General features: G+C 44.4%; 1 protein-coding gene across 6 annotated transcripts in view; it reads left to right on the forward strand.

Moving 5' to 3' along the window:
• LOC310673921 (L-threonine 3-dehydrogenase, mitochondrial-like) overlaps positions 1-19,779 on the forward strand; it is a 41,918-nt gene extending 22,139 nt beyond the window's left edge. For 2 of the 6 annotated variants that reach the window (XM_083432747.1, XM_083432748.1), the window contains exons 2-9: positions 7,956-8,148; positions 8,706-8,748; positions 9,504-9,574; positions 11,129-11,278; positions 11,383-11,555; positions 13,221-13,311; positions 15,785-16,054; positions 17,633-19,779. In XM_083432747.1, the coding sequence (XP_083288873.1) occupies positions 7,965-8,148; positions 8,706-8,748; positions 9,504-9,574; positions 11,129-11,278; positions 11,383-11,555; positions 13,221-13,311; positions 15,785-16,054; positions 17,633-17,781 (1,131 nt within the window). In that variant the 5' untranslated portion in view covers positions 7,956-7,964 and the 3' untranslated portion in view covers positions 17,782-19,779. Of the gene's footprint in view, positions 1-4,634; positions 5,807-7,955; positions 8,149-8,705; positions 8,749-9,503; positions 9,575-11,128; positions 11,279-11,382; positions 11,556-13,220; positions 13,312-15,784; positions 16,055-17,632 lie in introns of those variants that run through there. The other 4 variants (XM_083432745.1, XM_083432750.1, XM_083432749.1 and 1 more) reach the window with 4 other exon arrangements.
• The last annotated feature ends 1,020 nt before the right edge of the window (positions 19,780-20,799 follow it).

The raw sequence follows: 20,799 nt of genomic DNA on the forward strand, positions 1-20,799 counted from the left end.
GGGTTAAGAACTTTGCTTCTGGATGAGAACAGAAATTGTGCTGCAGCAGCAGGAGGCCCCATAAGCTAAAGTGGTACCTCAGGTTAAGAACAGTTTCTGGTTAAGAACGGACCTCCAGAATGAATTAAGTTCTTAACCCGAGGTACCACTGTCTGGTTGATTTTGCACTTTGTGAAAGTTCTGCAAAGTTCAGGTATCAAATTGCATGGAAATTAATGGCAAAGGTGCTGCCTGCCGTCTTCCAGAAATAAAACGCATCACAGTCTGCATTTCATTTCAGTGCCACTTAATGCTGAATTCCAACATTTGTCTTTCACTTTCCTCTGAACTTCTATTTCATCAGCATTTTTTAAAAAATGTCTTTGCACGTGTTGCTGCAGCAGCACTCCATTCCTGCAGTAGCTGAAGAGGCAATGGGAGACCCATAAATCGTCCACTAACTGAGCTGCAGGCAGTGCGTAGTAACTGCTGCACAAGCTATATTGCTCAATGCAGTGTGTGAGCCAGAGGTTAACCAAGCACTTGGCTGTCATGAGCTAAGAGTTATGGGTTGTAATTTAAGAGCGCCTTGAAATCAAAATGGGCATTGCAGTGTTACAAGCAATTCCAGGAAAGGAACTTGCTGTAATAGACCTAGAGACATAAAAGTGAGAATCTGCGTAAACATGGGAGTGACGTTGCACACTGTTCAGTGCTGCCAAGAAGTTAAAAATGAAATCCTCTTACTAAATGGATATGTCTAGTCTAAAATTGCCTTGCAACAATAATGACATGGGTAAAAGGTATAGGACCACTGGACGGTTAAGTCTAGTCAAAGGTGACTATGGGGTGCGGCACGCATCTCAATTCAGACCGAGAAAGCCGGTGTTTGTCCACAGCTTTCCAGGTCATGTGGCCAGCATGACTAAACCGCTTCTGGCGCAACAGGACTTGATGACGAATGCCAGAGAGCATGGAAACGCCGTTTACCTTCCCACCACAGCAGTACCTATATATCTACAGTGGTGCTCCGCAAGACGAATGCCTCGCAAGATGGAAAACCCGCTAGACGAAAGGGTTTTCCGTTTTGGAGGTGCTTCGCAGGACGAATTTGCTATGGGCTTGCTTCGCAAGACGAAAATGTCTTGCTATTCCTGGGGTTTTTCCCCGCTCCCTACCCCCTTTTTCTAAGGCACTAAGCTGCTAATAGCCTTTTAGCAGCTAATCCGCTAATCCCTTAAGCCTTTAATAGCCGCTAATAGCCGCTAAACCGCTAATAGCGCTAATCCGCTAATGGGCTTGCTTCGCAAGACGAAAAAACCGCTAGACGAAGAGACTCACGGAACGGATTCTTTTCGTCTTGCGAGGCACCACTGTATTTGCACTGGTATGCCTTTGAACTGCTACATTGGCAGGAGCTGGGAAAGATCAATGGGAGCTCACCCCGTTGTGCAGATTTGAACCCACCAACCAGCAAACCCACCAACCAACCAGCAAACCCACCAATCAGCAAACCCAGGAGGCTCAGTGGTTTAGACCACAGCGCCACCCACTCCCCCGAATAATGTAGGGTGCAATTCAGCCCAAGTAAATACTTTTGAATCTCATTGATTGCAGTTGGGAAGAGTTAATTTGTAGATTTTTTGATAAAGAGATCCCCACACAGTCCCATGCAGGCTTTGTTTGTTTACAAAAAGGGCGGTGCACAAAATATTTTATTTTGCTTGAGGAAAAAGCCATTGAACAACGTTCTTGCATTCTCTGATCATTTACAGCATGTTGGGTGGGGTGGGGGGGGGGTTGCAACACTTCTCCATCAGTTAAGGAGAAAAGAAATTGCATTTGGAAATTATATTTCCCTTGTAAAAGAACATAGAAGAGAAGGTTGGCTACTGCCTACTGTCATCCCTACGTCTCTGCAAGTGGAGTGAAATGCATCCTGTCAGTTCCTCTCCACTCCTCCTCCTCTAAATTTTTGAATCCCCAGGAAGTGCAAAATATGGAGATTCCAAGGACTACTAGAAAATGGAAAAGGGCAGTAAAGCAGAGGGGGAAACAGCTCTTTAAAGTCCCAGGGATTCCTGTTGCCTGGTATGAATACAGTTCATCAGTCACTGAATCATAGAATCATAGAGTTGGAAGAGACCACAAGGGCCATCGAGTCCAACCCCCTGCCAAGCAGGAAACACCATCAGAGCACTCCTGACATATGGTTGTCAAGCCTCTGCTTAAAGACCTCCAAAGAAGGAGACTCCACCACACTCCTTGGCAGCAAATTCCACTGTTGAACAGCTCTTACTGTCAGGAAGTTCTTCCTAATGTTTAGGTGGAATCTTCTTTCTTGTAGTTTGGAGCCATTGCTCCGTGTCCGCTTCTCTGGAGCAGCAGAAAACAACCTTTCTCCCTCCTCTATGTGACATCCTTTTATATATTTGAACATGGCTATCATATCACCCCTTAACCTCCTCTTCTCCAGGCTAAACATGCTCAGCTGCCTTAGCCGTTCCTCATAAGGCATCGTTTCCAGGCCTTTGACCATTTTGGTTGCCCTCCTCTGGACACGTTCCAGTTTGTCAGTGTCCTTCTTGAACTGTGGTGCCCAGAACTGGACACAGTACTCCAGGTGAGGTCTGACCAGAGCAGAATACAGTGGCACTATTACTTCCCTTGAAGTAATAGTGCCACTGCATTGGCTTCACTCATTGGCTAAAAACATGGATAGGTGGGAGCAGCCAGGCTGGGTTGTTTCACCAATTTTTTTATTTTTAAATTAGATGAGTGCTTGCACAATTTGCTTAATTTTTTTTATAGGAAGGCTATGATTTTTTTTAATGATAGCTCAGAGTTTGGATTTTTTGTCGACACTGGCACCTGCAGGTGCAGTGCTGATGACCTCTGCACAGTACAGTGGTGCCTCGGGTTAAGTACTTAATTCGTTCCGGAGGTCCGTACTTAACCTGAAACTGTTCTTAGCTAATGGGGCCTCCTGCTGCTGCCGCGCTGCCGGAGCCCGATTTCTGTTCTTATCCTGAAGCAAAGTTCTTAACCTGAAGCACTATTTCTAGGTTAGTGGAGTGTGTAACCTGAAACGTATGTAACCCGAGGTACCACTGTAGTAGAGTCTGCACTAATTGCAAACTTCTTCCTGACTGCCAATCCATTCTTAGCAGAAACGGCACCGTCCAGGCACATGTTCAGGGGAGCCCTGATGCTTGCAGAAATAGCAAGAGGAATGGAAAAAAGTGGAAACAGGAGACACCTCCTAAAACAACTCAGTGAGCACTGACCATACTGTGTGTAAGAGGAGGTGTTTGTTTTTTTCGGGGGGGGGGGGTGCCAGGTGGGGAGTTGGATATATGGAACCCTGAAAAGGAGTTCTTCACACTGCAACATTTTGTTGCAAGACTAACTTGCAGTTTTCTAGTGCTGAAAACTTTGGGTGTGAATCTTGTCCCTTTGGGTGGCTTCTCCAAATAGCAGTGTGTTTAACTTTAATTGGACAGCTATTAAGTACATCGGTGAAAGAATGACAGTAGATTGATATAACATAATCTCTAGTTTTCCCATTTTGTTCACTGGAATCTACAGCTCTTATAAGCTTCAATTCAGCTTACCTAAGGACCAAACTATGCGGTACATTAACTTACTCTAAAAGCATGCTTATTGCTACCAGTTTTCTTCTGTAGAAAACCAGCTGGTGGGTCATAGTCCAGTTCCTCAGTTTTCTTTGGAGGCCTTCTATTGATTTCATGCTTCAAGTTGCTATCCTCTTCCCTAAACTTGTTAATTACAGCAAAATAAGACCTCCAGGGTTCCTAACTCTCTCTGAATAGCCTTATTGTTGCTGAATGAACCTGAGGGCTGCCAATTTATGCAAAATGTTCTTGATTTCTGTGTGCGTAGCAGGTGCCTAGGTTACGTTATCACTCTGGAGATCTGTCACGCTGCAGCCAGAGAGTATTACTTCTATTACCTATCTGCTAGCAGTACGGGTTACATAACTTTGTTTTTAGAACATAGGAAACTACCTGGTACTGATGAATCACACCATTGGTCCATCAAGTTTGTGTTAATAAATTTAAGTATTAAGTGTAAAAAAAAATGCCCCACCATTCATACTTTGTGATCCATCTTATATTCTAATATATACAGTGTGTGTGTGTGTGTGTATGTTTAGGGACGCTTTTAATACTGGATGAATCATTGTATTTTAATATTCTGCTGGAAGCCACCCAGAGTGGCTGGGGAAAGTCCGCCAGATGGGTGGGGTATAAATAATAAATTATTATTATTAAATAATAAATTATTATCATCATCATTTCAGACTAAACCTTAGAGGCTTTTTAGTTTACCAGTTGTGTAAATTGAAGTACTATTGGAGAGTTTTTAATCTTTCTTTTTAAGCCAAACAAATCCAGTTTATAGTACCATTACTTCAGTTTCCATTAAAACAATAGTCGGCAGGTGTTAATTTAGGATAAAGTATTAATCCAGTGAACCAGGCAAGCAGGCCCTGTATTATTAGAAAAGCAGCGTTGCTGTTGCTTCTTGTCTTCAAAGTTCTGTCCCCATTGTGTGGTGACGCTATTTTTAAATCAAACAACCTGGATTATGATGTGTGTTTTGTGCTGATATCATGTGTTCTCTCGCACACCCTTTTTCTGTGTAATGGACAACTCCCACTCTTTCAAGAACTCCAATTGGCTTGACGGAGAGAGGCTGTGCCCTATAAATGTCTCTCCCCTCTTCTTTTCCTTCTTGCTTTGCAAAGCCACTGGCAAAAAAGGGGAAGGTAAGCTGAGAAAAAAAGTCTTATTGTATTCGGAAGAAGGAAGACACTGTTTAAAGATTTGCTTTTTAGAATTTTTTTTCCAGTTGCATTTAGAATAAATGAATTATCTCTAGTTTGATGGCTTCTCTTAGATGCTAAATGGGACCCAGTCAGTATAATTTTAATAACCAGACACAGGTATTATTTTTCCTTCCAGTGCTAAGGCTTAGCACTATTACTGATCTACATGAAAAGTAGTAGTTTCCGTCAGTTGGTGTTGTGAGGATTTATGTAAGTTCTGAGAGTATAATGTGTGTTCTTATATTCATGTATATCAACTTTAGAAGGTGTGTAGCTTTTAATCTTAATGAAGCGCTGGAATGCCTTTTTCTAGTATTCTAATCTTTTAATACCCCAATATAATGTAATCAATTATGAACTGTGTGAGTGTAAAGAATAGATTTCTGACTGGATGCTGAGAGAGTGAAATAGCCATCATTAGCTCTCGTCCTCTCCAAGGTCCCAGGGCAGGTTACAACAATTAAAATAAGGATGTTTAAAACACTTTAAACAACACAGAAACAAAGCAAGTCCTAAAAATATGAAGCTCAGGTATCAAAAGCTAGAGTAAAGAGATGTTTAGGATCTTAGGTCAGTAGGGCATTAGAACTCTGCCTTTTACAACAAAGAAAAACATGGGATAAGAGCAACCTTTCTTGAAAGTCACATTCAGTATTAGAAAACTCCAGAGGCATAATGGATGGAAATTAGACTTCCAGGGCACCCGGTGCACAGTCTCCCCAAAAAGACGAGCAACATCCTGATATGCATTTGCAAACAGATGAAGGAGGTCAAATGATCAATTTCTTTTAACAGCTGGAGGATACTAAGGTATTAAGAACTCCAGACTGACAGTCATCATGGGGGAAGAACTTGACACCCCAAGATGACTGTGAAGCTTTCACCCTAGCCTGACTTCAGCTGTCAATTACCCTTTACTTCTAGACTGGCCATCTAGCTAGATGGAACACTTGTTGACTAGGTAAAGGTAAAAAGGTAAAGGACCCCTGGACAACTATATCCTTGCAGTGTGAGGGGTGTGTGGGTGGGTGGGTGGGAGGGAATCTTTATTATTTATTATTTTTTAAATGTGTCAATAAGTGTGAGGTCTGGCCTTTTACCTCCCCACCCCCACAATGTATGCGTCTCACTAATTTATTTCTGGCTGAGCTTTATTAACCGTAAGCTTTGGGAACTTATTAAAGTGAAGTTAGGCTGAGCAAGATTCTACTTTGTGGTTGGGGGTGTGTTGGGTGTACAGGAAAATGGTATATATTTTGTAATAGGTGTCTTCTCTCTAATCGAATCCCTATTTCCTTGCATGGTTGTGAGGAAAGCTACTGCAAATTTAATGAATTGCATGAGCCCACAGTCAGACTTCTTAAGCCCTCTGCACTAGATTTATAGACAACAGGTGTAGCTAGGATCTTGCTGATTCTGGCTGCCTTCAAGAAGCTGTAACATTAGGTAGCAAGCCAGCAGGCATGGTACTTAATACTGTGTTGTGCGTGCGTTTATTTGTTACTTAGAAGTTTCAAAAATATGCCTCATACTGAACAGCAGGAATTTATGATCGAAATATGATTAGTATGCAATATGATTTCTATTTTTACTGCAGTGATGTATTGTGATTTTTTTAAAAAAGTGTCTATGCTATTATATTACATCAGTGAAGATTTATTATTGGTCTTTATTCTGGTCTTAACATTATACAGTGTTCTCTTACAATCAGAGCTAATATTAACTGATTCATAAAAATCATAGAATTGTAGAGTTGGAAGGGACCACAAGGGTCATCTAGTCTAACCCCTGCAATGCAGGAATCCTTTGCCCAATATGGAGCTCAAATCCACAACCCTGAGATTAAGAGTCTCATGCTCTACTGAGTTAGGTAGGGTGTGGAGAACTTGATGGTTGCGGAAAAGCATGGTACAAATTTAATGTACAGTAGTCCCTGAAATGGAAGACAGGAGTGCCTGGCGTGCTCTGGTCCACGAAGAGTCGTACACGACTAAACGACTAAACAACTAAACAACAAAGTCCCTGAAATAATACGTTCTTCTGTAGCATCTGTTCATTTCAATGGGTCTTGTGCAAGAGAAGTTCATTGCATGCCGTGTTGTTAATATAGTGTAGACCAGAGCTTCCCAAACTGTGTGCTGCGACACATTAATGTGCTGGCTGCAGTGTGTAGGTGTGTTTCGTAAATGCTCCCTGTGCTCTTCCCAGGGCTAGAAAGAGGTTAGTTTAACCTGTGGTTTGTTAGTAAAACTGAATCACTGTGTGGCAAAATGATGCATATGTAAAAAGTGTGTCGCCAACATGAAAAAATTTGGAAAGCCCTGGTGTCGATTTTGGCTGTGTAGACCAGCAGACATGACAATTTAGCTGTCAGAATTGACTATTTGTTTTATAATAAACAGTTATAACAAGGGAGGCCCCTCAAGCAAATTGCCATATTGGGATAGCAAATTTTTGCTGGCCCTGTGTTGATTCAGGCACTTCCCTTTCTGACAGTGGCATGCCAGTGTTCTGAGCGCATAGTAAACTGTGTTGCAGAGTCGAACTGTTCCAACTACATGAGTCTTGTCTGTGACTGGCAGCATTTTCCTATGGTTTCCTGGAAAGACTCCTGTGTGAAGATGCAAAGCACATGCTAAGAACATAAGAGTTGCCGTCTTGAATCAGAACCAAAAGCCCATCTAGTTCTGCAGTCTGTTCCCGTGGGAAGTCAACAAGCAGGGCCTGAATGCAATAACACTGTCCCTAACAACTGTTATTCAGAGACATTCTGCCTTCAATACAGGACATAGATCAGGCACCCCCAACCTGCGGCCCTTCCGATGTTTTGGCCTGCAACTCCCATGATCCCTAGCTAATAGGACCAGTGGTCAGGGATGATGGGAATTGTAGTCCAAAACATCTGGAGGGCCGAAGGTTGGGGATGCCTGACATAGATACTAGCCATGACTGCTGTGTACTATCGACCAGCAGCTCTACCATTGAGCGTATATGAGTACTCCCACTGTAGCTAATGAATTGTTGGGTAATTCAGGCAGAGCTGGTTTTTCTGAAGCGCTTATGAAAAATGACTGCTTGTGGAACCTCTTATTAGTGACCGTGAAATTTCCTTTTCTTCCAACAGCCTTGAAAAATGCCAGCCATGAGGAGCTTGAGCCGAGCTGTCAAGCAGGTGCTGCAGAAACCTGGCTGTGGCTGTCAAGTTGCTGTTGTGCCGGTTAGGTGTCTTGGTTTCTCACCACGGCAGGTAGCTTCAGACGCCAGCTTTCACTCGGTGTCGTTCTCAGAATCGGACCATCCACGGGTGTTAATTACAGGTCAGTCTGCTGTTAAGCAGTACTTTGCATTTGATTTCCTCTGTTCTGTTTGTATTTCTTTGTATCAGGCCACATGTATTGATATTCATCTGATTATATGTAAATACTGGTTTAGAGAAACACTGTGGACCCTCTTGGAGCCCTTATCCCCTTGTACACGTAGGCCTGTCCATTCTACCTCACTCCAGACCACTGAGAACAGGAGCATTGCTCCAAATGTAGCCCTGGAAAAAGAGGGTTCAGCTTCCATCTGATTATTGTAGATGATGGATCATCTGCCATTTCTTTCTTGAACCAAAGCCCTCTTGAGATGCCAACATTTCGTGAGGTAGTAATTTTGAGGTTTGAGGATTAGCACACCACAGATCATTCTTGTGCAAGTCAAAGTCACTAAAGTAAATAACCCATCTGTAGCTTCCTTTGATGGCTTCTATTAATTGAGTTTATGCCTAGTCTCTGCAGAGTTCTCAGTCTCTTCAGGACAGAAAATATTTTTATTTGTGTTGTTATAAGGCATAACATTTCAGGTGTTGTAAACATTTAATCTCGTTTTGTAGGGGGACTTGGCCAACTTGGAGTAGGACTTGCTAAGCTCTTGAGGTAAGCTGTAATTTCTATTTACGACTAGAAGTTCTGGTGCCCTTTTTGAAGATATAGGTTAAGATTTGTTGGGATTCGCAGGATGATGAGTAAGTCTGCAGGCTTTACCAGGCTGATGCAATACTCTGTGAAGTGCTGGGTCAGAGTGACTCAGTGGGAATGTGATTGGCTATCACCTGTTTTAAAAGGAAAGCCTGTTCAACAGTAATTGTGGTTGTGGTGGTTGTGCTGTGGTGTGGTGGTGCTGTAGTGGAGAGTATTCGTTTTCCTTAAGGAGCAGGTATTCTGTATGGACTGTTTTTGTAAATACTTTTATATAGCTCACATTAAAAAGACTGCACTGAAAAGAAACCTGGGACTCTGAGCGTTTCGCTAAAAAGCGCCGCGAGGAATTCGCGACAAGATTTCCCATGAATGATCACATTTACTTGTAGTTAGAAGGTGAAAATCAGGCACATACATCTCATTCATAATCCTAAAGTTGTGCCAGGGGAAGAAAAGCAGGGAGGCAATGGAGATTGCATTGTACACTGATCTGGGTTGATCACAAAACTGAATCCATATGTTGTCGGCTGATGTTTTCTGATGCAGGAGGGTTGTCGATGCTGCTATTTCAGAGTGCAGGAACTTTGGGCTAGAAGGCACAGCACCTAGCAAAACTAGTTCTGTTCAAAGAGTCTTGTCCAGAACCTATCTTGCTAATTAAAATGAATTCAGAAGAGCTGTTCTGAGTCTAATCTTTCTGTTTTCTCTAGAAAGCGCTTTGGAAAGAACAATGTAATCCTATCAGATATTAGGAAGCCCCCTGATAATGTCTTTCATAGCGGTAAGTGACCAGATTATGATGAGAGAGCAACACTGATCCACACTATGATTACATTCCAGCAGCAGTGATCCTCTTTGGCAAAGGATCTTGAAAACTTAGTTTTCGCCTTTCTGTTTCTTCCTGTTCGCCTGAATTTGCTGACCTAAACTTCAGTGTTAATAAAAAAAAGGCATTTGGCATATTAAAATAATGGTATATGTATTTTGAGAGAATCTCTGCCCAACCGTTTTCGTATTTTCCATAAAACAAAGCCAACATGTATGCAGTATAGCTAGAAAGGGTTTGTGTTGATGCCAGTGCAACAGCAATTGAATTGACTCGCTTATTTCTTTGTGAACATAAATGGTAAACAAACCAAAGGACACCTGTACATTAAATGTATGCCATATCTAATCATGCTGAACAGGCAACAGTGTGATGTTCTGCTTTGAAGAGAGTCAACAGAGTTGAAAAGTGGAATGAAGAGACATCCTAATTTGTGGTGTACTCACTCATTCCACTGCTGCTTTTGGTTCACAGGGTATTGCAGTACTTCAAAACCTTGTAAATCCTGTTTGACAGTAGCCAATGGCAGGAAAAATAAATGAGTGTGTATTCCAGTGGAAAACAATGTTTTTATCACCCTTTTACCTTTCTTAAAAGCTATTGTCTGGTTCCAGCTTAGGGCATATTGTTAACCTTTATCATAGTGACCCCAGGCATGTAAGAAAATCCCGTGTGGTATTCCATGCATGCAGCTCTATATTTTAACCAACTCTTCAGTGGTTATACAAGCAGTATACAAGGCCAGCTTAGTGCTAGCTATAGGTCCCTTGCATGCTTATCACAGCACACAAAAAGTGAAGTAACCAGCTTAACCAGGCTTCTAGTTTTGTAAATGGTGTGGTGGGAAACTTTTTCCTCCTATGCCTGATACATTTTTCTCTAAATCTTGCCATACAGTTTGCCTTGTCAGTGGTATTTTCCTGGTACAGAAGGAAACTGATCAAAGCAAACAGATCCTCCAAATGGACGCTCAAACAAAGCAAAATGCTTTCATCAAATGAGATCTGGCTCTGTGAACAGTGCATAGCTTTTCAAGAGCTGGAGATGCTGTAGTTAACTTGTCCTTAGCTTTGTTGCGCATGCACTCATCTTTTTTTATATCTCTGGCGAAATCAGTTTTGCAGCTCTTGTGGTGTTTCAAACAGCGCCTTGGTCAACTGAAATGAGTGTCAAATTTGGCCTAGCTGCTTTGCAATAGATGTATGTATGTTTGGGGGTGACTGCCATGGACACCTGCTGATTAATGTGCACAACGGATGGTGCACAACACCATGGTCAAAACATTTTTGCACCTTTTAGTAATGGATCGTTCTGTATGTACATGAAAGGATGCACACACTTGTGTATGAAGTTCGTTACGCATGCAGTGTTCCGCAAAGAACATGAGAATTCCTTGAGTTTCTGTTTTCCATCAACAAGCTTTTGTCCCAAAGGCAGGTGACCCTCTCCAGTTTGTAGGTTCTTACGCTGCCTCTTACCTTCATGCTTTCACCTTCCTCCTCCTCTTAGGTCCTTTCATCTACTCTGACATTTTGGACTACAAGAACCTCCGTGAGATAGTGGTGAACAACCGGATTACGTGGCTGTTTCATTACAGCGCTTTGCTCAGCGCCGTTGGAGAAGCCAATGTCCCTTTGGCAAGATCTGTGAATATCACTGGTAGATGTCAGCTTGCTTCATATTGTTTGTTTAGCTGTTCCTGCCTCCCTCTGGGAGTGTTAACGCTTGGTTTCAAGCCTGATAACTCTGTTTGCTGTTCCCAGGATTGCACAACATTCTTGATATTGCTGCTGAGCACAGCTTGAGACTCTTTGTCCCCAGCACAATTGGAGCGTTTGGACCCACGTCCCCTAGGAACCCAACTCCCGATCTCTGCATCCAGAGGCCAAGGACAATCTACGGTGTATCCAAAGTTCATGCTGAGCTCATGGGAGAAGTAAGAGTTGCCCTTTCCTTATGCAGATGCCTCCAGCCCCTTTCAATATGTGGTGGTGGTTCCCCTTTCCTGAGCATTTGTCTGTGGTGTTGTGGATGGACAGCGAATGCTGCTAAAAGCGCAGAAAGTGCTTCTTGTTGTTTAGTCGTTTAGTCGTGTCCGACTCTTCGTGACCCCCTGGACCAGAGCACGCCAGGCACTTCTGTCTTCCACTGCCTCCCACAGTTTGGTCAAACTCACGCTGGTAGCTTCGAGAACACTGTCCCACCATCTCGTCCTCTGTCGTCCCCTTCTCCTTGTGCCCTCCATCTTTCCCAACATCAGGGTCTTTTCCAGGGAGTCTTCTCTTCTCATGAGGAGGCCAAAGTGTTGTAGCCTCAGCTTCAGGATCTGTCCTTCCAGTGAGCACTCAGGGCTGATTAAGCAGAAAGTGCTTAAAGTTGCTTAAATGAATTTCTTGTACTTTGTTCCTAAGTTACTTGTACCAATGGCATCTTAACCCAAGAGAATTCATCAAATGCCAGTACAGTCGTACCTTGGATCTCAAATGCCTTGGCTTCCGAACAAATCGGCTCCCGAATGATTGAAACCTGGAAGTGAGTCTTCCGGTTTTCGGAAGCTGTATGTACTCCGCGGTTTCCGATTTGCTGCAGGAGGTTCCTGCAGCCAATCGGAAGTCGCGCTTTGGTTTCCGAATGTTTTGGAAGTCGAACAGACTTCCGGAACGGATTCCATTCAACTTCCAAGGTACGACTGTATGAAAAGGTGACATGCACTGTGGAACATTCCCTCTCTCCTCCCACTCCATGAAATCTGGACTGACACTCTTAACTTTTCAGGCCTTTTTCCATTTTAAGAGAGAGAATGTAAACAACAAACTCCTGTATTACCAATGACGCTAGCTCTGTTTATGAAGGTACATGAGGCCACCACCTTGCTGAAGTTAAGCAGGTCTGGCTCTGGTTGGTTTGTGGGTGGACTGCCTGCCTGAGAACTGCATGTACATGCAAGTCCCGCTTTCTGGACACAATGCGTTCCCAGGAAATGGTTCGTTAGGCAAGTGTTTGCATAGCAAGCTGACGATTTCCAGTATTTCCTATGGGAACATTTCTAATCCGTGATTTGTCCAGTCTCCCTCCCCGCTCCCTCCATGGTTTCTTCCTGAAATGGCTGCAGCCAAACAGCAAAGAAAACTGATTTGTCCAGTCTCCCTGCATGGTTGCTTCCCCCCCATATGGCTGCCACAATTTAGCATAACATAATCAAGTAAGAAAGTGAGAAAACTCCATCTGCTCTGATAGCTGAATCTGTGGTGTGCATAGTGAGTTTTAGGTACCAGTTCTTCACGTTGGAGAATTGCTTTTTCACATCGTGACCTGCATGTACTTTGCTTTGGGTTCCTTGATGGAGGAAAGGCAGGGATATAAATTTAATTAATTAAACAAAAATAGCTGATAGCTTGTGAAATGCTGTCATCCACAATTTCTCAGTTTTGAAGGTGCCACAAGACTTTGTTGCAGCAAACGTCCCTTTTTTTGCTCCTAAAATCAGTCTGTTTCGCTAATTTCCTCTATAAACATTTTAAGAAGCGACTAACACCAGGTAGCTAGAGTTGCTACTGTAGAAGAATTAGTAGCTAACTGTATCTTTTTTTCCCTTGTTCAGTATTACCATTACAGGTATGGACTCGACTTCCGGTGCCTAAGATACCCTGGTATTATCTCAGCTGATTCCCAGCCTGGTGGGGGAACAACTGGTAAGGGGGCCGATGCTGCTTGGACAGATTAAGTTAGCCTATAAAATACAATAGTGATACTAAGAGGGAGGGGGAAATGGGGGTCTTGCCTTAGATCATGGCAGAACATTTGATGTGCCATGTGCCATAGGAGAAGGGAACGATGGAGGGAATAGGTATCTCTCACACATAAACACTCCAGCTGTTGTTTATCATCCTTTATTTCTTTCTCTAGTGCAGGAATAGCCAGTGTGATACCTTCTGTGGATTCCAAATCCCATTGGCCCCAGCCAGCATGGTCAGTGGCCAGAGATTATGGGAAGAGTAATGTATTCCCCTGTCCATCTGGCCAGACCTTCTCAGCCGCTCTGGGCGGCTCCCAACAGAATATTAAAAACACAATAAAAGATCAAACATTAAAAACGTCCCTAAACAGGGCTGCCTTCAGATGTCTTCTAAATGTCAGATAGTTTATTTCACGGGTGTCAAACACAAGGCCCGCGGGCCAAATCCGGCCCGCCAGACCTCGTCATGTGGCCCGTGTAGCCAGCAATTCCTGGTGTCCGTAAGGGCCGCCCCCTTCCCCCGCAAGCCCTTTTATCAATGACAAAGGCAGGAACGCTCCTTCCGCGCCTGTCCGGCTCTGGAAAAGGCAACCCTTTCACGCGCTTGATTTGCAACCCAACCCAGCCGCGTGGTGCCCTTTCGGATTTCTCTCTCTCCTCCTCGCCAAGCCCCGAATCGAGCCCGCCCTCCGCTGTCAAGGCCTGTCTGGCTCGCAGTACCCATTGCGGCGCTTGTTTCTGGGAAATGCGGATCGCTTCCCGGCTCTCTGCCCTCGCTTTGCCCGCTTGGATGGAGCAAAGCACACGACACCGGCTGCGCCATCGCGGGGTCCGCGCGCGTAAGAGCCGCCGCTGCGCACGAGGCTAGGGATCCTTCTCTCTCTTCCTCCCTCGGTTCACCTTTGGCCCTGATCGGAGAGGCCTGATCCTGGGCCATCGCTCGCTCTTCCCTCCTGCACAGGTGACTCACCCGCCGCCGCCTCCTCCTCCTCCTCCTCCTCCTCCTCTCCTCCCAGAAAGGCAGGCTGGATGCGGGAGGGTCGCTGCACCTTTAAAGTCCTGCACATTTTCTGCAGTGTGTACAAACACCGAGGTCTAGCCGCAAAGTTAGCAAGCCTAGGCCCTTGTTAAGGTGGGCTGGAGGAGGGTTGGCTCGGAAAGCGGGTTGCTCTGTGCGAGCCCCCCTCCAAGCAACCCACGCGCGACGGGTGCTGGCTGAGCAAGGTCGCTGCTGCAAAAAATAAATAAAGAGAGCACAAAAGCAAATACCACGCACCAGGGGAAGCTTGGCCTGAGGAAGCCGAGCAGCGGCGGCGGACACATAGTCCTACAGATACAACCGGCCCTTTGAGGGTGACCAAACTGCTGGTGCGGCCCCCGATGAATTTGAGTTTGACACCCCTGGTTTATTTCTTTGATCCTTGACATCTGGTGGGAGAGCGTTCCACAGGGCGTGGGTGCCACTACCGAGAAGGCCCTCTGCCTGGTTATCCTTGCCATAGTTGGTAACTTTACTTCTCAACTGTTAGGGGAAACTGGTATGTAAGGGAAGATGAACATCAAGGAGAGAGAGGCATTCAGCAGCTCCTCCTTCACTGTGTGTGACAGAGATGGCCGTCTACTTGGATGGCTTTACAGGAGGAGTAGACAAATTCATGGAGGTGACTGCTGCCAGTGGCTACTAGCCACGATGGCTATGCTCTGCTTCTACAGTTGGAGGCAGAATGCATCTGAATACCAGTTATTGGAAACAGCAGGAAGAAATAGTGCTCTTATTGCTTGGGTCCTGCTTGCCAGCTTCTCGTAGGTATCTGGCCAGCTACTGTTGTTGTTGTTTAGTAGTGTCCGACTCTTCATGACCCCATGGACCAGAGCACGCCAGGCACTCCTGTCTTCGACTGCCTCCCACAGTTTGGTCAAACTCATGCTGGTAGCTTCGAGAACACTGTCCCACCATCTTGTCCTCTCTCGTCCCCTTCTCCTTGTGCCCTCCATCTTTCCCAACATCAGGGTCTTTTCCAGGGAGTCTTCTCTTCTCATGAGGTGGCCAAAATATTGGAGCCTCAGCTTCAGGATCTGTCCTTCCAGTGAGCACTCAGGGCTGATTTCCTTCAGAATGGAAAGGTTTGATCTTCTTGCAGTCCATGGGACTCTCAAGAGTCTCCTCCAGCACCAGAATTCAAAAGCATCAATTCTTCGGCGATCAGCCTTCTTTATGGTCCAGCTCTCACTTCCATACATCACTACTGGGAAAAGCATAGCTTGAGCTATACGGACCTTTGTTGGTAAGGTGATGTGTCTGCTTTTTAAGATGCTGTCTAGGTTTGCCAGCTACTGTAAGATGGGCCATTGGCCTCATCCAAAGGGCTCTTTTTATATTCTTACAGCTGCATTACCAGTTAGCATTGTTTAACGTTCCTCATCTCCAGATTATGCCGTCCAAATCTTCCACGATGCGATGAAGACGGGCAAGTTCCAGTGCAACCTCAAACCAGACACCCGCCTCCCAATGATGTACATTGATGACTGCCTGAGAGCTACCTTGGAGATCATGGAAGCCCCTGCTGAAGGGCTGAGCATGAGGACATACAACATCAGCGCTTTGAGTTTTACACCCGAGGAGCTGGTTCAAGAGGTCCAGAAGCATATTCCAGAACTTGAAGTTTCCTACAAAGTAGATGCTGTCAGACAAGCCATAGGTCAGTACTGGGCTCTGATCTTTCACTGCAATGTGTGTTCATCTTGTTGCTGGGTCTTAAAATAGGCTAGATGTAGTTGGGTCTGGGTGTTCCTCTTGGCTCTATCCCATTGTTCCTTTTCATCATCATCATCATCATTTATTATTTATACCCCGCCCATCTGGCTGTCTTCCCCAGCCACTCTGGGCGGCTTCCAACAAAGTACTAAAATACAGTAGTCTGTTAAACTTTAAAAGCTTCCCTAAACAGGGCTGCCTTCAGATGTCTCCTAAAAGTCTGGTAGTTGTTCTTCTCTTTGACATCTGGTGGGAGGGCGTTCCACAGGGCGGGCACCACCACCGAGAAGGCCCTCTCTGCCTGGTTCCCTGTAACTTGGCTTCTCACAGCGAGGGAACCGCCAGAAGGCCCTTGGCGCTGGACCTCAGTGTCTGGGCTGAAGGGTGGGGGTGGAGATTCTCCTTCATATGAATGGCACCAGGCTTTGGGCCAAGGCATGATAGATGTAACTAGCCTTCACTAACCTGGTGCCTTCCAGAACTTTTGGACTATAGCTTTCATTGGCCCCAGACAACATCGCTGTAACCCACAACTTCTGAAGGCCATCAGGTTGATCTAAGTAGTACTTAAAAGTTGCTATGTGAAGGTGAGGACTTGGATAGCAAGGCTGCGCCTGGAAAAACACTTTTCAGCTGGTAGACTCCTGTCAACTGGCATACAATGGGCTCACCAGATCCAAAGGTCTGACTCTGTAAGGCATCTTGATAACAAGAGAGGAGCCTTACAGGTGGATTATGTCGGATTTTATCTGTAGTGAGCAATGGTGGAGTCAGATCAATCAGAGCAGCATTCGTTCCCCTTCTAAGAAGAATTGGTGGGTGGTGTTCTACAGAGGTCGGGTGCTATATAGGCAATGGGGATGCTCAGATTTTCTCTTGGGAGACAGGAAAGCCTTAAAAGATGTACTGGGGGGTGTGGGAAGGAGAGCCTCAAAATGGTACGGTAAAAACGACTTGGTTTTATAAAATAGTAAAATGTCGTCGTAAAATGTGCAACACATTCCAGTGAAAACCTTCAGGGCCACAAGAATCTTGTCTTCCTCCCCGCACCCCAAAGGCAACATCTCTCAGCTAATGCCAGGTGAAAATTGCTTTACTTTGGGCCAAGTGGGGAAATGTGTGCATTGAAACCTAGGCAGAAGCTTTTCCTGCTTCATGAAGGAGGTGACATTCAAATGAAGGAGGGGAGGCTGTGTTCCATAGACATTTACCATCACAAACAGACCTACAAATACCTTGTATATAATATATAGATCCCAGTGAAAGAAGGAAACTCCTCCCTTTGGAACATCGTTTTCTGGTAAAGAGATGAGAGAAGATTTGTGCCCTGATGCTTTCCAGTTTCAAAACTTCTCCCTCCTGAAGCTGCTGTTCATTTCTTTTTTCCTTTTAAAAGTAGAAAAGCAAACCTGGGGTTTTTTGGGGGGGTGGGGAGAGCCACTGAAGTTATTGAATTAAGCATAAAGCGAGGAGGAATTTGCTTATGACACAATCTGTTTTGTCTTTCCCCCCTGTGCTATAGCTGACAGTTGGCCGATGATTTTTGACGACAGCAATGCTCGCCAAGATTGGGGATGGAAACACGATTATGATCTACCAGACCTGGTGAACACCATGTTCACCTTCCTCGACTCAGCCCGCTCCATTTCCAGGGTTGCCCAGGTCAACTGACTCTCCAGGTGTGAGGCAGCCTCAAGTGATCAGCTGGCAAGACCTGGGCAGCGCCATCCTGAGTGTTCATCTGTTTTGAAGTCTTGAAGCAGCACAGCACCAGAATACCATCTTCTAGGAAGGCTTGCTCATATCTCCGTTCATCTTTCTTCCTGTTTGTCCCCCATCTCCTGTGCACTCGCAACATATACATAGATAATTTCAAAAGCACTTCTGGATGCTATGTAGCTCCTGGGTTTCACAGAAAAACATCATTCCTGTCTCCTAATGTGCAACTTGATTGCCACAGGCTCCAACAAATGTTCACAGGGACATTCTCCTCTCCCTCTTGAGTATCTCTTCCATGTGATAAAATATTTGACTTAGTTACTGGATGATATTCTGTGGAATTGTATTCACATAGAGATATTACAGGCTCTCACTGTCCGCACTTTCTGGAAACAATTGGGGATATTTCTGTTCTGATAGGCTTTCCCCCCTGGATAAATGAGTCTTTACTTTGTCCTGTTTTCACCTTGTTTTAAATGTGTTTGCGTTCTTGACTTTTAAATTATTTTATGTGCACATCTCCTTCAGACCTTATTCCAGGTTGCAGTTGATACACTGATTGAGGGTGTTGAGGATGACATATACAGTGTGGTCTTAACCCTGAAGCTGCTACGATAATGGGAATAGACAGCGTGTGATCATTATGGGGAGAATGGACTCAATCTATGGGGTGAACAGGTCATCTGTGGGGCTCACCTTAAGCACACATTGCCGGTCAGCTGAGCATCCAGTTTTGTTGATCATGGGGTGGAATCTTAAATATTAGATCCATCTGCCCTTGCAAAATAAAGAACAGTGTTTATTCACTTCATCTTTTGGATAACATGGCTGCGGGTATAGGATGGTAGACAGATTTAAGTGGTAGTAATAATAATAATAATGGTTGATGCCAACTCCAGGTGTTCTAGGCTGATACAGATTATCTTGGCCGTTTAGAGGGATGAAGATTTCCTTGAGAGTTAGAAATATAGTTATATTAGCACTTGACAATCCTTTTGGACCATGTCTGTAGGCTTGATATTTTAGACACTCAAAATATGGGGTGGGGAGAAGCTGGCATGGGACAGGCATTTTTAACTGAGCTGGACCACACATCCAGTAGGCTTCCTGCATTCAGCATCTTCATATACAAAGTACATAATGACACATGGGCTATCTACTGCAACCCCCTCTCCCGTTCTCAGTTAGGTACCAGGTTGCACTTCTTTCATTCGTTTCTTACCCAAAGTACTTTCATCTGAAAAAACTGTGTGTTGCCATGTTCAGATTTTGCCCATAATATTTACCGTTCCAAGAGAAATTTGAACTTCTGGTCAGTTCTTTGTTGCCAAACAGTTCAAACTTACGAGATTTGGCCCGGTGGGTCTTACAAAGTTGATCTTGATCAAATACGTTTTAGGGCTCCTCAAGATCTCAAGGAGTAACTCAGCAGCATTCTTGTTTTGCTTTTTCCATTTCCTTTAACTATGTTCAATGAACAATATAAATAAGAAGCAGTAATTCACGAGCAAAATGTTTCCCAGTGTCCTTTATCCTGTGATGGTGAGAGGTGAATAAGAGGAGGTGTCAAGAAGTCAAACATACCGTCATGGTCTATGTTAAGATTTGGGCTGTAGATGCAGCAGTTACTATTCCTATGAAGACACATTTAAGAGGGTTCTGTCATTTGGGTTTTGCCCCCAATGTGCAGTCAACAAAATCCTGTTGTTTTACAGCCTGGTGTATTTAGTTGGAAGTAAGCAAACCACCTCATTCTGCATATTTCTAAGTTCTGCAGTTTTGTTTTAACAAAAATAAATTCCTGTTTCTGAGAAGAGCTTTGCTACTTGGCTTCTGTATCACTCATGTGCCAGTTTTTAGGATTTTGTTTTCTCTCTCCACCTCCCCCCCCCCCCCCAATCTAGTGTAAGACATCAGTAATGGTTACTTGAATAAAATCCTAAATGCAAAGGCGTGTTTGCTTCTATTTACCCTGCAACCCAGATGTCAACTAGAGTCACCTGCTACCAATGCTGTCTGCATTATTTAATTTCTATAGCTGCCCATAGGTGAATGTTCTCTTGGTGGCTTATAAGAAGAGCAACACTAAGTTACACTATATTGAAATCAAAACAGGAATAACTTCCTGATAGGAAGAGCTGCTCAACATGGAGTGGACTCCCTCTGAAGGTACTGGACTCTACTTCTTTGGAGGCTTTTAAACAAGTTGGATGGGTATCTGTCAGGGGCCCTTCAGCTGCGATTGCAGGGGGTCAGACTAGATGACCCTTGGTGTCCCTTGCATCATATCTAGGATATTCATGACTACCAACAGACTTTGCATATAAATCCTCAGCAAATCCAGTGTGTGGCAGCCTTCTGGGAAGGGCTTACCTGGGTCAGGTGTTCAGGCAGAGTAATAATAATTTATTATTTATACCCTGCCCATCTGGCTGGGTTTCCCCAGCCATTCTCGGCAGCTCCCAAAAGAACATTAAAATCACGATAAAACATCAAACATTAAAAACTTCCCTAAACAGGGCTGCCTTTGGATGTCTTCTAAAAGTCAGATAGTTGTTTATCTCGACTCGTGATAGGAGGGTGCTCCGCAGGGTGGGAGCCACTACCAAGAAGGCCCTCTGCCTGGTTCCCTGTCACCTCACTTCTCACAGGGAGGGAACCACCAGAAGCCTTCGGAGCTGGACCTCAGTGTCTGGGCAGAACGATGGAGGTGGAGACACTCCTTCAGGTATACTAGGCTGAGGCCATTTAGGGCTTTAAAGGTCAGCACCAACACTTTGAATTTTGTCAGCAGCAGAATTATATTTGTATATCACACTTTGAATTGTGCTCAGAAACACATTGAAAGTGCGTTCCATGCTCCCATGCTATATAAAAGGTCTCCACACTTGAGTTTTCATTTGAAATATTCAGATTTTTGTAGGTTTTTTTATAGTCCTTCATCCGTAATTTTAGGGAAACAACAAAAGG

The sequence above is a fragment of the Podarcis tiliguerta genome (genome assembly GCF_965153285.1).
Source record: "Podarcis tiliguerta genome assembly, chromosome: 3".
NCBI lineage: Eukaryota > Metazoa > Chordata > Lepidosauria > Squamata > Lacertidae > Podarcis > Podarcis tiliguerta.